The sequence below is a fragment of the Homalodisca vitripennis genome, chromosome 8 (assembly GCF_021130785.1).
Source record: "Homalodisca vitripennis isolate AUS2020 chromosome 8, UT_GWSS_2.1, whole genome shotgun sequence".
Taxonomy (NCBI): domain Eukaryota; kingdom Metazoa; phylum Arthropoda; class Insecta; order Hemiptera; family Cicadellidae; genus Homalodisca; species Homalodisca vitripennis.
This window is the reverse complement of record NC_060214.1, coordinates 15,542,882-15,558,250: the sequence shown is the minus strand read 5'-3', so window position 1 is coordinate 15,558,250 and position 15,369 is coordinate 15,542,882. Positions and strand designations below refer to the sequence as shown.

The window sequence follows — 15,369 nt, the reverse complement described above, 5'->3', positions numbered from 1 at the left end:
TATTTCAATCTGGCCTATACAGAGTGATCCAGCTGGTCTGATAATCGCTGTATAAACTACCTAATTGTGGTCATTTTAGGTAATTGGTGACAGCCTAACCAATGACCAGATTTGAATCTGTCTCTTTTACATTTTCCCCTGTCTTGTGTTCAGTTTCTATTCTCTGATTGAAAACCAACACAGAATTCATGAGTATTTCTTTGAAATGTTATCATCATTCATACATTATATAAGTAGTTCTTATTAAAGTACCTACAGATAGAGAAATTATGTTACATTATTAGGCATTAATGCCATAACAAAATAATTATAGAGTCAAAATGATAGTATAATCATCAAAACACACTTAAACCATTAAATTCTATTTGTAAAATGTTTTAAAAGTAAAGAAGGAGGAACACTAATAAAATTAATTAGTTTTATTCTAACATGCCATCCAATATAACTTCAACAAACTTGCTTAAAATATATATATTAATATTAATAGTTACCCGCAGCTTCTCATGTAATTTCATTTTGAAAAACACGGGCACCATGAGCACATTGTGTTTAAGTGGTATTCCAAACAATCCTGAGATAAGTGATAGTCACTGAAAGATGTTCCAATCTCCATTTCAGATTTAAGTTTAAAGATGGACGTCTGATGTTAGAGAGTAAACCTTTGTTTGTAAGTGCATCTGAAATGTCTCGATTTCTTTTCAATATTTTATTGAATAGCTCAAATGGATTTCAGAAACAGTTGAACTATTTTAGGCCAGTGTGGAGAAATCTAAAGTCTAAAGGGAGACTTAAATAGAAGTCTTTAGCTTTTCAGTTAACACCCTTATTGTTATGATATAATATATGATGGCATTTTACTGCAGTTGATTAAAATTCCCCAAATAAAACCTGTATAGAGAAAAGCTTCTGCACATAACATGACATTAAAAGTGTAACTGACTTTGGCAGATAATTAACAACAAACCTTTACCTGTTTAAATCTGCATAAATTATTATACTTATTATTCTTGACTTTGACAGGTGATTAAAAACACATTTACTATCTGATGATTAAGCCAAGCCCGTAAATATACTGGAGTGTTAAGGAAGTTATCAAGACCAATGTGGCGTATTTTCGAAATAGGAATAGGCCTATCTGTTAACCAGGAACCCCAAGAATGACCATGTAAAATGTCAATACAATTGTTCTGATACAGCCGACTGCTACTGCAATTATATTGCACTTTCAACTTCGTGGACTCAGCTCCCATGTAAAGGTGGGAACTTTCTCATACCAAAGTACGGTTAATGTATTAATTGCACGTAATGAGAGAAATAAAATTGATTTGAAAAGTTTGTACGTGATTGTGTAACACACAGACAGACGCTATTTAATTTTTATATAACAGTATAGATAATTATTTTACCTGTGACAAATTATGAATACAAAGTGAAATTTCATCTTAATTTACTAATAAGTTTTAATACATCTTTCCAATTTCCTCATGATACCAATGCCCAATCCTATTTTTGTCAAGTAGCCAGTGGTGTAACTAGCACTTTGCTTTGGGGGGGGGTTATTATTAAAGAGCATACGGAATGGGAACGAGGACTATGAATGGAATAAATCTATGTTTGAATAAATTAGATATGCTTAAATCTGAAATATTTAACTGCTGTATAACAAACAAGTTTTGCCCCCTCATCACCCCTTAGTTACGCTACTGCCTGTCTACTATTATCAGGCTTAGTTCTGAAAGAGGTAAGATATAAAAGGAAAAAAATTTCCTTTCTTTCATAAGCATATTTAGACCACTGGAACAACCTGTATATGAGATAAGAAATGTCTCGAGATGAGATAAGACGCCTTTTGTCAGGTAATTCAACTAGGTATTGTGCAATTTTTTCCTTCGTCACTTAAAAATGGTCTTAACATAAATACTTTGAAAGAAGTATTTTTAAATAAATTTAGATTAATGGAAACAATGTTACTTTGACGAAAACAACCAAACATTTCATCGTGAAGGCTAGAAATCATCAACCTTTGGAATTACTAGCAGTCAAGTGTTTACTTGACCACCTCAAGTGCCGCAGCTCTTATCACATATAATCTGCAAGCAGCTCGACTCGTTGTCATATGTCCACAGGTTATACTGTCGCATTAACTGAGTAAATCTGATCTGTCGTAAGTAGATAAGCAAAGCCATCAATCAATTCTACTACTCATTGTGTAACTCTCCGATAACTGTGACGCTCGCCCAAACTCAACAGGCTCTCTGAGTGCTATCAATGTGAATTTTATTATGTGCTTAAACACGTGAAATTGTACCAATTACACATAATGTAGCTAGAGTGGGAAAGGTTGATTCAATGTGAATGTTGAGTTCACCTCCTTTAGTGTAGCATCTGGAATCTGACGCTGTCACAGACTTGACTTCTGGAATCTGGAGACATGTTCATCTCAAGAGATTAACAACTCAATTGTACACCTTATGAGACAATGAGCATATCTCTTCACTTAGATTACACTATACTTTGTAGTCTAGGTGTCCCTGGTATCGAAACGATCTGAAGAGTTCAATTTGAGCTTCTTCGTCACCGACTTTTTTGGATCCCTAAAGACGAACATGATTCCAGTCCAGAGTACAGGATCCAAGTCTATGATCGCCTCAGATTCCAGACGCTGAACTATGATGAAGGAATACTGTACTCAATATACGTTAGTAGTTTTTATAGTAACCAGGGCCGTACTCAGGTTTGGTGGGTGTTATACCACGCCACCATCTGATGGCACCATTCAAATAGACGTTTGGCAAGGCCCAGGCACCGGTAAAATTGTCCAAAAAAATTGGCCTGAGTATGGGCTTGATAGTAACTATAAATGTTATAATTTGTTACAGGAGCAATGTAAATATGCAAATAAAGATTAAAGACACACACACACATAATTACAAAATATTCTTTAATAAACCACAGTAGCATTTAAATGTTTTATTTTTATAACTTACTAGTTTTAGAGCTAAGCCTATAATTTGCCACAATTTGAATTAATAATTTGCCACAACGCTTTAGGTTTGTTTTGAGCTAGTGTTATTTGGTGTGCAGTGGCATTGCGCTTCACTGTTCTTTGTCTCAGATCATCAATTTTCTTTTTCAAGGTCATATTTTCCTTATCAATTTGTGTACCACTCAATTTGTACTTGTGTAGGGCTGTTATGTATTCGTTTTTGTACTCGATAGAAACATGATCATAGAGTGGCCTTGAGTTTTTCCTAGTTTTCGATCTAGATTTTTTAATGGGGCACATGTAGTCAAGAGCTCTTCTTACAGTTCCATAAAAGAGATTGGATGCTTTATCTACATCTTGTTCGGAGTGTATTTCTACCCAGTTTTCTTCGTGAAGGACAGCTTTTAAGGCGTCTAAATTTTGCTTGCAGAAGTTTATTGTGTGAGTTTGTGTTGGACTTTTAGGGTATATTTACTTGCATAATATTAGACATTTTGAGGATACACTTAGTTAAATAAAATATGTAATTCTTCCTTAGTATTCATATTTTTGCCCTTTTTGCAATTTTTTAATTACTTTCAAGCACTTCATAATTGTTTGGTGTTATTAAATGTTCAGCAAAATGTGATTTCATACTAATTTGAATTTAGAGGTGAATATGTTCTCTAAATCTTGTTTTAAGATGTTGGCCAATTTTATCTAGCTAATATTATCACATCCACAGTATTTTTATTTGTATATTCCTGATTTTAGGAATTTGACCAATTGCTGTACTGCATAAAATTAAAACTATTGGTGTTTAGTTTTAAAGCTCAATTTGAATTTTGGTATACTGATAGTTTTCCAAATTGGTTTATTTAGTCTCATGTTGTATGGTGCACAAATATTCTATTGGTTTCTCTTTCCAAATTATGATCGTTATTTCAATTTTCATTTCTATCACTGTATCAATTATTGTAGGAGTTCTTCTGTGTTGGCAGGCTTAGTTAAAAAACCCCTTTGTTTTAAATAACCCCATAAAAAGAAATCAAGAGGATTTAGATCAGGTGATCTAGGTGGCCACTCTATTGCTCCCCTACGTCCTATCCAACGATTGCGAAACTCTCTGTCAAGCAAGAACTAATTCACCGCATAACAGAGGAAACTCATCAAATACCTCCTGAGATGATTCAAAAAGTTATTGAAGGCTTCTACCACAGATTGGGCTATTGCCAAGAGAAACTTGGACAACATTTTGAACACTTTCTATAACTGTAAGTACTAAATTTTCAATTCTAATTATTAAATTAATGTTATCTTAATGTAAGAGAATGACTTATTTGAATAAATGACGAATAACTTTAAAACGCCGCCATTTCAGTTAGAGTGAACCTTTTGAGGTCCGGTTTACGGCAATGTGTTCTACTAACTAAGACCTTTAATTTGATATAAAACTCGACCTATGCTGCTATTTAAGAATTTTGTCTGACTCCTCGTGGGCCGTCCCCCATAAGGGATAAAAAAGTTTTAATACCTTAAAAAACTAGACATTTATGGCTATTATTGATATACCAAGTCTCATTACTTTATCTATATTGGTAAAAAAATATATTAAACCGTTCCGGGACTTTTTTACCATTCTGTATATATATGTGTGTGTGCGTGTGTATAATAGTTTGGAATTGGAAGTCCTTTACAATGTTCTCTAGGTTCACATTTTTAAGAGCTCTAATAGTCTTCTTCTGCAGTAATAATATATCTTCAATCCTAGAGCAGTTACCGTACAGTACTAGTCCATATCTAAAGGCAGATTTTAAGAAGGCAAAATATAATTTACAAGTATTATATCATTCAGTCTACTCAAGAGATAAATAAACAAGTAATCAATGTGTGCTTCCCATGTCAAATTTTTGTCTATATCCCAAGAACTGAACTATGTTTGAGAAACCATCATCCAATGGATCCGAATTATGCCTAAGATTAAATAACATTTGTTTGTATTTGTCCTTATTAAGCAACAACCCATTTGCGTAAAACCAATTTGAGGCATTTTTTAATATATCATTTGCCAACAATGCAAGATCAAAATTTTTGTGTCATCTGCATATAAAATGGTTTTTACAGACAAAGGCAGATAATTTATAAAGATTAAGAAAAGTGGGGAACCCAAAACGGAGCCTTGTGGAACACCCCACTCCACAGTAGTTTCCTCCGACCACTTACCATTGACATTTACCAATTGTCTATGATTAATGAGATATGAATATATAAAAGAAATGTATATTCTTATCTGACACCCCCAGTAGATTTATAAAGACCAATTAACCAATCACCATCTCCACCCTTCTGAAGGCAACCAATCAGTTCACCAGGCTCTACTGTCAATGGTTGGGAAGTAGCACCTTCCGAGGCTAAGTGGTTGATCATCGTTATGAATAATAATGCAATTTGAAAATTTTGTACTTACCAGTAAGTTCAGAACTGGTCCAGAATTATTAATATGATTATCTTAGAAAATTTGGAGAGCCAGAACTTTTTGAAGCCTTCCACATCATCCTGCACGTCAATGCTAGAACGGAATTTCTTCCTAGTAAACCTTCTAGTGATACAAATGACAATGGTGAAATCCCCACTACTCAATGTGGATGAGTTTAAATATTTTGTAAATTAAACATGTTGAAAATGCAAAATTCCTTTGGAGATATTCATAAAATAGCCTTGCATGTAGAGTTTCATCAGTCAGAGTCTGTAACACAGCTATTAGCATGTCAACCAAATTTAAAACTGCTGTAACTTTAGAACAAAAATGTGTAGAAAGACTCAATTTGTGTAATTTTCTTAAGTATATAGTGGTTTTTACATATTGAATGTTTAAATAAAATTCAGAGCAAATTTACTGTGGTTCTTTTGATAAAAATATACAAAACTATGACACAGACAATTTTGACAACTTTTTACAGTTGAGAGTTCCAAAAACCACATGTAAAACTTCCACTGAAAACCAGTGTTGGTTGTTCTTATCACCAGAACCAATCCCTATCTTATCCTTCTCTACATTAGGATTAAAGTGAGAAATTTTCACAAAATGTTTTTCTTTATGTAAGCACTTGACAAACAAACCGATCTTGACCAAATTTGGCTTGAAGAATGTAACTGAAGAGTAACCAGATATGCTTCGTTTCTTAAAATTTTAAAGTGCTTTACCAAAAGACTATATTTTTAAGTAAAAACAAGTTTTTATCAAATTAACCAATTTAATCAAATTGTTATTTCGATTAAACCTTTACTGTATAGACAATGAGAAAGTATGAATAGGGAGTTATAATAAATCTAGTAAAATAAAAGGTCTGTATCTATAAAAAAATAGTAGAAAAAAGTTATAGGCATATAACACAACTACGGGAATGGTATTTTATTCAAAATACTGCACACATGTGAATTGTATGGAAATACATTACGATTCAATCCTAAAGACTTTAACCAGCCAGTGTCCACGTGGTTTATTGATGCTACTTTAACTTTTATCACTGGTAAATCAAGTAATTGGTAACAAGTGTATTTTAAATTTGCCTTAGCTTCTGGACTGTATACAACAATAGAATACAAATACATTAATAACTCAGGTTGTATAATTAACAACAACTTCTAGTAAAAAATCAAGTTTATTTATTCTTTACAATGCAAATTTACCTATTAATACAAGTTTCCCAAATGTATTTTGTGTAGTCAAACTTTCATTTAAATATGTATTATTACGGATCAGTTAATTAAAAATATATTTAAACTAGTCAATGTTTTACCATTAGAGCCTTGTTATTGGTATCAACTGAGCTAACTAACACAATAATAAATACATTAACAAGTCTATACAGTTGGGACTCATTATACAATATCACACAAAACACTATTCATTACCTTAATGAAACAAGGGAAAGAGAATAGTTATTATGTCGCTTTAAGTATATTACTATTATTATTACAAAATTAAACAACAATGTACAAGTTGTGTATGTAAAATTGCTGGTACAAAAAATATCATGGATTGACTGAAGACAAAAATTAAATGGTATAAATTATTCAATGTTAAAACATTATATACATAAATGTTCTTAGTGACTGTGCAAATATTGAGGTGACACATAAATTAAATGAACAGATGTATCAGAATAATAAATCAATTTCATAATCAAATCGTAATTCCTTCTCATCTTTAAAGTTCACCATTTTGTAACCCTCTTAAACCACGGCATTTAACACTTACACAAGTCTGTGTCATGTCACACATCAACTTTAATTTCTGTATAATCTGTGACGAGCGTTTTTGTGTGTGTATCTCTGCATCCTGCATGTATTTACCCGACATCTACAAATGTAATTTTAAACTCGTGCCTCATCCTTGTTTTTACACTTTTGATCTTGTAAATCGTAACCTCCATAAGAACAACGTTAAAACTTTATTTTTGGTCTCGGGATAATAAAAGTCTCATCTTATAGATACAGTTGATACGCATCCAAAATGCTTCAGTTTTGTTATAAGTGTATGTTTTTTGTAACCATATAAATACAAATAATTTAAATTTAAACAACGTTTGGATGTGCATTCATTATATCTTTAAAATGAGAAGTCTCCCATCATTCTACGATCATAAATAAATGAGTAAACGTATTTGAGGTTTAACATCGTTGTATTGCGGCTAAAACCAAAATGGTAGCCAGTACAGACATCTCTTACTATAATCACAGTACTATTTGAACTGGAAAGTCATGTTGTAACAAATGACTTGTTATTATTACCTCCCACTATTTGTTCATCTATATCTAGATTTTTATCTTAATATTCATCTATAGTTCAGTTTTCAGCCAATAATACTCAGCTAAATATTTGTATTCAATGTTAACGAGCTAAGGACACATAACCGTAATTTGACTCAGAATCACAATGTATTTTAAAGTTCCATTCAGTATTTTGTATATGCTATTTTTTTGTGTAGCTATTTTGTATGTTCACTGATGTAATTGCGATGTAATGATCAGATGCCGAGATCTGACCATTTGTCACATTGTTTGTGGGGCTAACAAAAAATGTCAACTGGACGATTGCATTATTTGCCACCGAGCTCGTGGCGTCTACGGACACAAGCTCGGCCTTCCATCCTTCTGTTTAATAATTGGGTTTACTTACCATTTCCGTAGTTAGCAGGCAAGTTTTGTTGGATTTAATCACTTTTATGTATTTTAAATATAGTTTCTACTTTTACGTGTCATATTCCGTTTCCAAACGTACGGTTTGTAATATCGGGTGTTCTGTTATTTTGCACAATTGTCTCTGCAGAATTTTAAACTTTACTACTCGCTAAATAGATTTACTGTCCTAGTGTTTATAATCTGTTTGTATTTTTTCTTTTAATGTTGCTACATTTAATTTTAAACTGAAATAAAAAAATTGGTTTTACAGTAGAGCCGTCTTTTGTCCACTGAGAAGTCTAATTAATTGTAGCTTACTAATTTTAACGAGGCTTGGTAAAGTTCAAGTACTTTATTGCTGTTACTCAATTTGAATTTGGATGGTAGTACTAGAAAATTATAAACTTTTGACTTTTACTTTAAATTATTAAACAAATAATAACTAGAAACTCCTAACATAGATGACACTATGGTATTACGATTTAAAATTATTTGCATACTAATTTCAAAATACAATTTTTTTAACGCCTCACTGAGCAATGTATGTTTTTCTTGTAATTCCCTAACTTCTGTAAAAACTATGCTTATAAATGTGTGAAATATTCTATGGTGATTTAATGCTAGTGAATAACATACATGGTGGATATAAGTTGTTAATAAGAATAGATTTGAAAAACATAACCCACTACAATTGACTAAAATAAAATAAAAACATCTCAATAATTTTCATCATTTCAGTCCACAATTTTTTGTGGTTTAAGTAACCATTTTAAAATTTAGGTCACAGAAAAAACACTATAGGTTTTTTACCACAAACATAGTTATGTGAAAAAAGAATCAGGTTACTAAAATTACGTAAAAAATATGTTTTGTACGTTTATAATAACATTTAGACTAAAATTGTAAACACCTCTAATTAAATCAAGGTAACAGAGGCTCTTTGTTTGTTCTGTTCAATAACTATGTAAAATAATTGGATATTATGGCAGCTGTTCTCACACCCATTGGCTTTCATGTTGACGTATAATAATCCGTATCAGTCAAACTGTTGATATGTGCAAATTGTTCCATGCGTGATAATTTTCATTTTCCTGCCTGTTGACATGGACAGAGCAGTTATCATCTTATCTACTAAATAACCAATTATATATCTTGTGAAAAAGGAAAATCGCAGGGTGCAATATCTGCTGAACAAGGACAATCAACTTAGTGATTGTTTTACTAAAACCTTGTACACATAATCATTCACCCCCTCCCCATCACCTCGGAATATTATTAAATTAGTAAATAATTGGTTTTAAATATCCAGATTATGCTCAACAATATAGGCTATTGTCACGCAAAAAGCCAAAATATTAACTTTATGACTTCAACCACATCCACCCACCATCTATCTCACATTGCAACGTTTGATAAATTACTGAACTGTACCATTTTAAATACAATTAATCAATCATTTAAAACGATTATGCTTATTAAGATTTCAACAAATTCCCAATTTAAAAGTCATCACTAACTTCCACGATAGATTTGACGAAACTGTATTTTTTATTACAGTCTGGTATTGATGATGGGATGATTTGGAACGATGATAGTATCACAAACATTTCCAATCATTATATGTTACAAACGTTTTTCAACGTATAACAATGGCAAATATCCGATATCCAATCATCTAAATCCATCGATGTCGTCAACGACCAATCAGGTATTATTATGGTCTGTGATAAATCAGGTCTCATCACTGCCTGTTACCTTATAGTATCTTTGGTACACAGGTCTTTTCATGTAAATCTAAAATTAGCCCTTAGGCCACTTGGTGGTTTTCGTTAGAAATATGTTTAGGTAAATTTTCAACCTTTGGTAACGCATTATCAATTAAGTGGAACAAATTTCAACTCATTTTCTTATTTTGGTATGAAGATTACAAATATGTAATACAATAATTTAATAAGGATTAACAAATAGAATCACTGCACAGAACAGCCTAATGTGAGTGCTTAGATCAGCGAGTGCGCATGCGAGACATCTTAGGTCTGTGAGTTCACATGTGAGAGCACTTTGGTTTATGAGAGCACACGAAAGAGCGCTTAATTCTGTGAGTGCACACACAAGAGTGCTTATATCTGTGAGAACACACGAAAGAGCACTTAGGTCTGTGAGTGCATTCACGAATGTGCTTATATCTGTGAGAGCACATGAAAGAGCGCTTAATTCTGTGAGTGCACACACGAGAGTGCTTATATCTGTGAGAACACACACGAGAATGTTTATGTCTGTGAGTGCACACGCGAGAGTGCTTAGGTCTGTGAGAGCACACAAAGGAGCGCTTAGATCTGTGAGTGCACACAAAAGAGCGCTTAGGTCTGTGAGTGCACACACGAAAGTGGTCATGCCTGTGAGAGCACACAAGAGCGCTTAGATCTGTGAGTGCACACACGAGTGCTTATATCTGTGAGTGCACACACGAAAGTGCTTAGGTCTGTGAGAACACAGGAAAGAGCGCTTAGGTCTGTGAGTGAACACACGAAAGTGCTTATGTCTGTAAGAGCATACAAAAGAGCGCTTAGATCTGTGAGTGCACACACGAAAGTGCTTATGTCTGTGAGAGCACACGAAGGAGCACTTAGGTCTGTGAGTGCACACACGAAAGTGCTTATCTCTGTGAGAGCACACAAAAGAGCGCTTAGGTCTGTGGGTGCACACACGAAAGTGCTTATGCCTGTGAGAGCAGACAAAAGAGCGCTTAGATCTGTGAGTGCACACACGAAAGTGCTTGGGTCTGTGAGAGCACAGGAAAGAGCGCTTAGGTCTGTGAGTGCACACACGAAAGTGCTTAGGTCTGTGAGTAAACACTTGCGAGAGTGCTTAAGCCTTTAAACTTATTTTAACTATACTTAGATTTGCAATGAAAGACTCTAAGTTCTGAAAATTGTCCATATAAAAACAAAATCCTAAGATGGTCACATGAAACAATACAAATGTTGTCTAATCATGACATACATTACAGACCAAAATATAAAATATTAATTTTCAAACAAATGGTTGGAGTGAGATACCCCCTCGTAAACCAGTACAGCTTAAAAACTGCATCAATACCAACAGACCAGCTTATGGGAACCTCACGCATGATTAGTTAGTAGATCTATATTATATCTTGTACTAATAAATAACTATAGCCCAATTTTTAAAACTATAATAAAAACTTAACAGTATGGTTTGAGGGAAATTTAAACATGTGTACTAAAAAATAGGACAAACCAAACCACCAGTGAATTAATACTCAAGGTAAAGGTGCAAAATAAAAATACAACCCATTTCAAATTAGAATATACTACGTTACAAAAATTAAAAACTGTACATATAAGACATATATTTATTCCACACACTTGTTTATGCAAGAATTGTATCATTTCAACATGGATATTATGGTTACATGAATCATTTGAAAATCTTTAATTTTTGTATTTCCTGATATGATATTCCTGTTGTACAATCGCTTTAAAAAATCAAACAATTTTTAATTATAAATGCGTTTTTATTTGGATAAACCATAATTAAATCTTAACATTTAACTATTGAATTTCAACAACACCATTATCTCAAAATGGAGTAAGCATTTATGACCTTGGTATTTTCAGTGAAACATTAAAAACCTTAAAACTTTACATTTAACAAACAAAAGACGTTTGATACTTTATACTTATAGAGGTTTATTAAAAACTATAGAATTTCCTATTCCTTCTAATTCAATGTTTTTTTTTTACCACTGTACCTTATATATGAAACTACAAAATAATATTTTTAAACTGTTGGGAAAGACAGAAGTTTTCAATAGTTCAAACTTAATATTTCCATTGTTTGTTATCTAGTTGTATTTTACAGTATAACAATAAACAAGGATGTTTGCTAATCAATTTGGACAAAAATCCCAATTTATTATGACATTAAATTTACCATACAATACCCTTGGTACATTATCCTGCACGGGTAATTTTAATTATAACCTTAACTTATCAACACTACAATCTATAAATGATGCTAATTTGTACACAACAACAAATCAATTTTGAGGAAAAGAACTAAGAGATCAAAAACCATATTCAACATTAAATAAAATATACTTAAGACTTTACTATTTAAATGGCAAAATAAAAAAAATACATTTACTCATTACCTAACATGGCTTTTGAACATTTACTAAGTAGATCAAATAAATCCTTTAAGTTGACAAAAGTCCTAACAAATACCTACTAATACGACAACTGAAACTTTTAAACAGTTAAAATAATATAAACACTGATAAAATTAGACAGAAAGGTTTTATATAGTTTAGTATTCCGACACAAACACAAATTATAAGTTATGTTTTCACCAAGACCTATTAGATCAAGACTCATTATCTGTTAATGGTTTTTTATCGATTTTAACAATTAGTTGTAGTGAATAAAAGTTATAGTTTCAAATAGTGAAGTAATTTCGAGTTTTATGCTCAAAGGGAAACAAAAATATTAAAAGCGAAGAGAGAAATTAGTGAGATTCAGGTTGCATTGCACTACAATGTCAATTAGTATTAATTATATTCAGAAAACTACTTATACATTTTGTGTACATTGAACTTAAATAGAAAAAATACGAGTACAAATTTTCAGTATTTATGTACAAACACTTTTATTATTTGTGATTTATGTTTATGATTTAATATATTACTCGGTTTGTAAAACATTAGGTATTAGAATATTCATTTTTTACAAGGGATTGGTTTATTTTAATTATAGCAAAGAGGAGCTGTGAAACAAAAAAAAATTGTTATTATGAATAATCCGCAACTAGTATGATTGCATGGTACGAATAAGTCATCTCAAAACCGATGTGGAATCTAAAATAGAGTCGGAATAGGGCTGAAATATTTAGCGCTCGGGAACTTAACTACAAATAATACACAGCATCCAACCAATACACAGCCTCACGGTTTTACACAGTTACCAACACTCTTGGTGAAAACACACGATACATAAAACACAAAGGGAAGGTATGTACAGAAAGGTGTGACGAACACAGTAGACAGTAGTGTCCGAGTGAGGTGATGTGTGGGGAGCGTTCACAGTTCGTCGCGCAACAGCGTGTATCTGTTCTTGGACGGGCCGAGTTTCTTGAACGTGGACTCGGGAGGCGTGGTCGAGGGCAGGCCCCCCACTTTCCCCTCCACTTGTAACACCTCGTTGGTATCAGGACCGTAGTGGAACTCTCTGTGCAACTTGCCCGAGTACAGGTCCTTGATGAAGCTCAACAACACTCCGGGCTTGTCCATATTCCGGATGTCCGGGAACATGTACATGTGGCGGAAACTGTCAATAGCAATCAGCGGCAGATCGTCTTGGGACTTTCCCAAATGATGCAGCGGGTGGGCGAACTTCACTCCGTCAGCCGTTAAGAAATTGATATTTTCTATAAAAATATATACAATAAAGTTATTAAACGTAATGGCCAAAATATGGGAAAATAAATTTCTTATCATTTAAGGGAATATCAACGGTGCATAGACAGATTTCTTAAGAAAATCACACTTGAAATTTTAATTTCAAAAACCCATTTTTATTTTTTGTAACTACATTATGCTAAATATCTACTTGAGAACAATTCTCAATTAAACTACCACGAATTGTACTAATGAATTCAATAGACAATCTGAGTTATTGTAGTCTTATAAAAATACAAACTAGAGAAACATAAACTCCATGGCTTTATCTTAAAGATACTTTTTTTGAACTTATAGAATAGTGGAGAACTATTAATTTTTTTAAAATTTCATTCACATTTTACTTATTTCTTTTCATAGTTTACCTACAAAAAAAATTCAAATTTACAATATATACAGTGAAAATATCTTAAACTCAGCTAGGAATAAGTCCACAAAAGTCCTTTAGAATGCATACGAGTGTTTCTTTGGTGTTTTAGTATAATACAATGTGCAGTGTGAATCATCGTAACATTCAGTGACAGTTAGAACTCAAATGTTTGTTTGTTTTGTCAGTCCAAGTGCACTCTCAGTGGCCCAGCTGATGCTCCAAGTGAATATACTTGCTCGGGCAATCAGTTTCTGAATATGTGCATAGTTTGTTTGCGATACTCCGCTATTATTGACTGTTGTGCGAGCATCTTATCTACTTTCAAAATGTGACTTTATTTGTTGTATTAAATAAGTTATATTTGATTAGTATTTTTACTTTACTATAAAACCGTGGTGAATTATTATCTTTTACTAGTATTTCATAATTGTTTAACTTGCATAACATTAATATTAAGCCTCTAATAATTATTGAAACTTTGTGTAATTATAATTAATTCTAGAAGATTTTTATCACAAAGCTCAATCTTCAAAAATTCTATGGACCAACCAAATTTAAGGGAAGCGCACGTACAAATCACCAATCAAACCACACATCTCAATCATTCTTTGTTGACGCTCAATTTGGCATCATCATTGCCTGCATGTGGTAAATCTTCATTAACAGTTTTACAAGCCAGGGGTCTTAAAATACAATAAGATTAATCAGCTTCAAATTCAAAAAGGAGCTCTAATATATTTGTTTTCAAGACTCTTTCCAGAGCGAACATTATTTTTTTATATTTCCTCGGCTTTACAATGGGATTCGTGGATTTTTCCCAGCGTGTTATGTTCGTGGCTTATTCAGAAACAGTCTTTCACTTTTCACAACTAAAACTGGAGATTATCACAATTCAAAGATAGTGTTTGGGTCACTCAAAGAAGAATTGTGAGGTCACAGATTTGAAGCGAAGGGGTGGAAATGTTTGTGCTCAATTAGTAACTGAAATGACTTATTTCATTTTCTGATGACGACATGTACCCCATTGGGTACACATGATCTTTCACAACTGCCGTCATGAACCCAATCAGGTAAACACCGGGCTTTCAAAAAGTGTGTCCATTTGTGTGAAGTGTGTGCATTTTTGTTGTTTGTCTGTCTTGGTAGTTTGTTAAATGTGATCCTGCACTTACATAAATACCTAAGACTATTGTGCACCCCATTGGGGACACGTTTGTTTAATTTTGTAGGTAAATTAACTGTGTAGGTACTTGGATACACAGAAAAACATTGAAAGAACATATTGAAATACATTTTTTGTGCAAAATTGCAAAGCCTACATATATCTCCTCTCCTATTATACTTAGACATTTTAACATAACATAATTATTA

The 15,369-nt window shown here is 32.7% G+C and overlaps 1 protein-coding gene across 1 annotated transcript in view; it reads right to left on the bottom strand.

Moving 5' to 3' along the window:
* Nucleotides 1–6,611: 6,611 nt before the first annotated feature.
* The window catches only part of LOC124368029 (endoplasmic reticulum resident protein 44-like), a gene marked incomplete at its 5' end in the record, with an annotated part of 55,529 nt that continues 46,771 nt past the window's right edge, over nt 6,612–15,369 (bottom strand). The window contains 1 exon segment of the mRNA XM_046825301.1: nt 6,612–13,597. Within this exon segment, the coding sequence (XP_046681257.1) occupies nt 13,251–13,597 (347 nt within the window).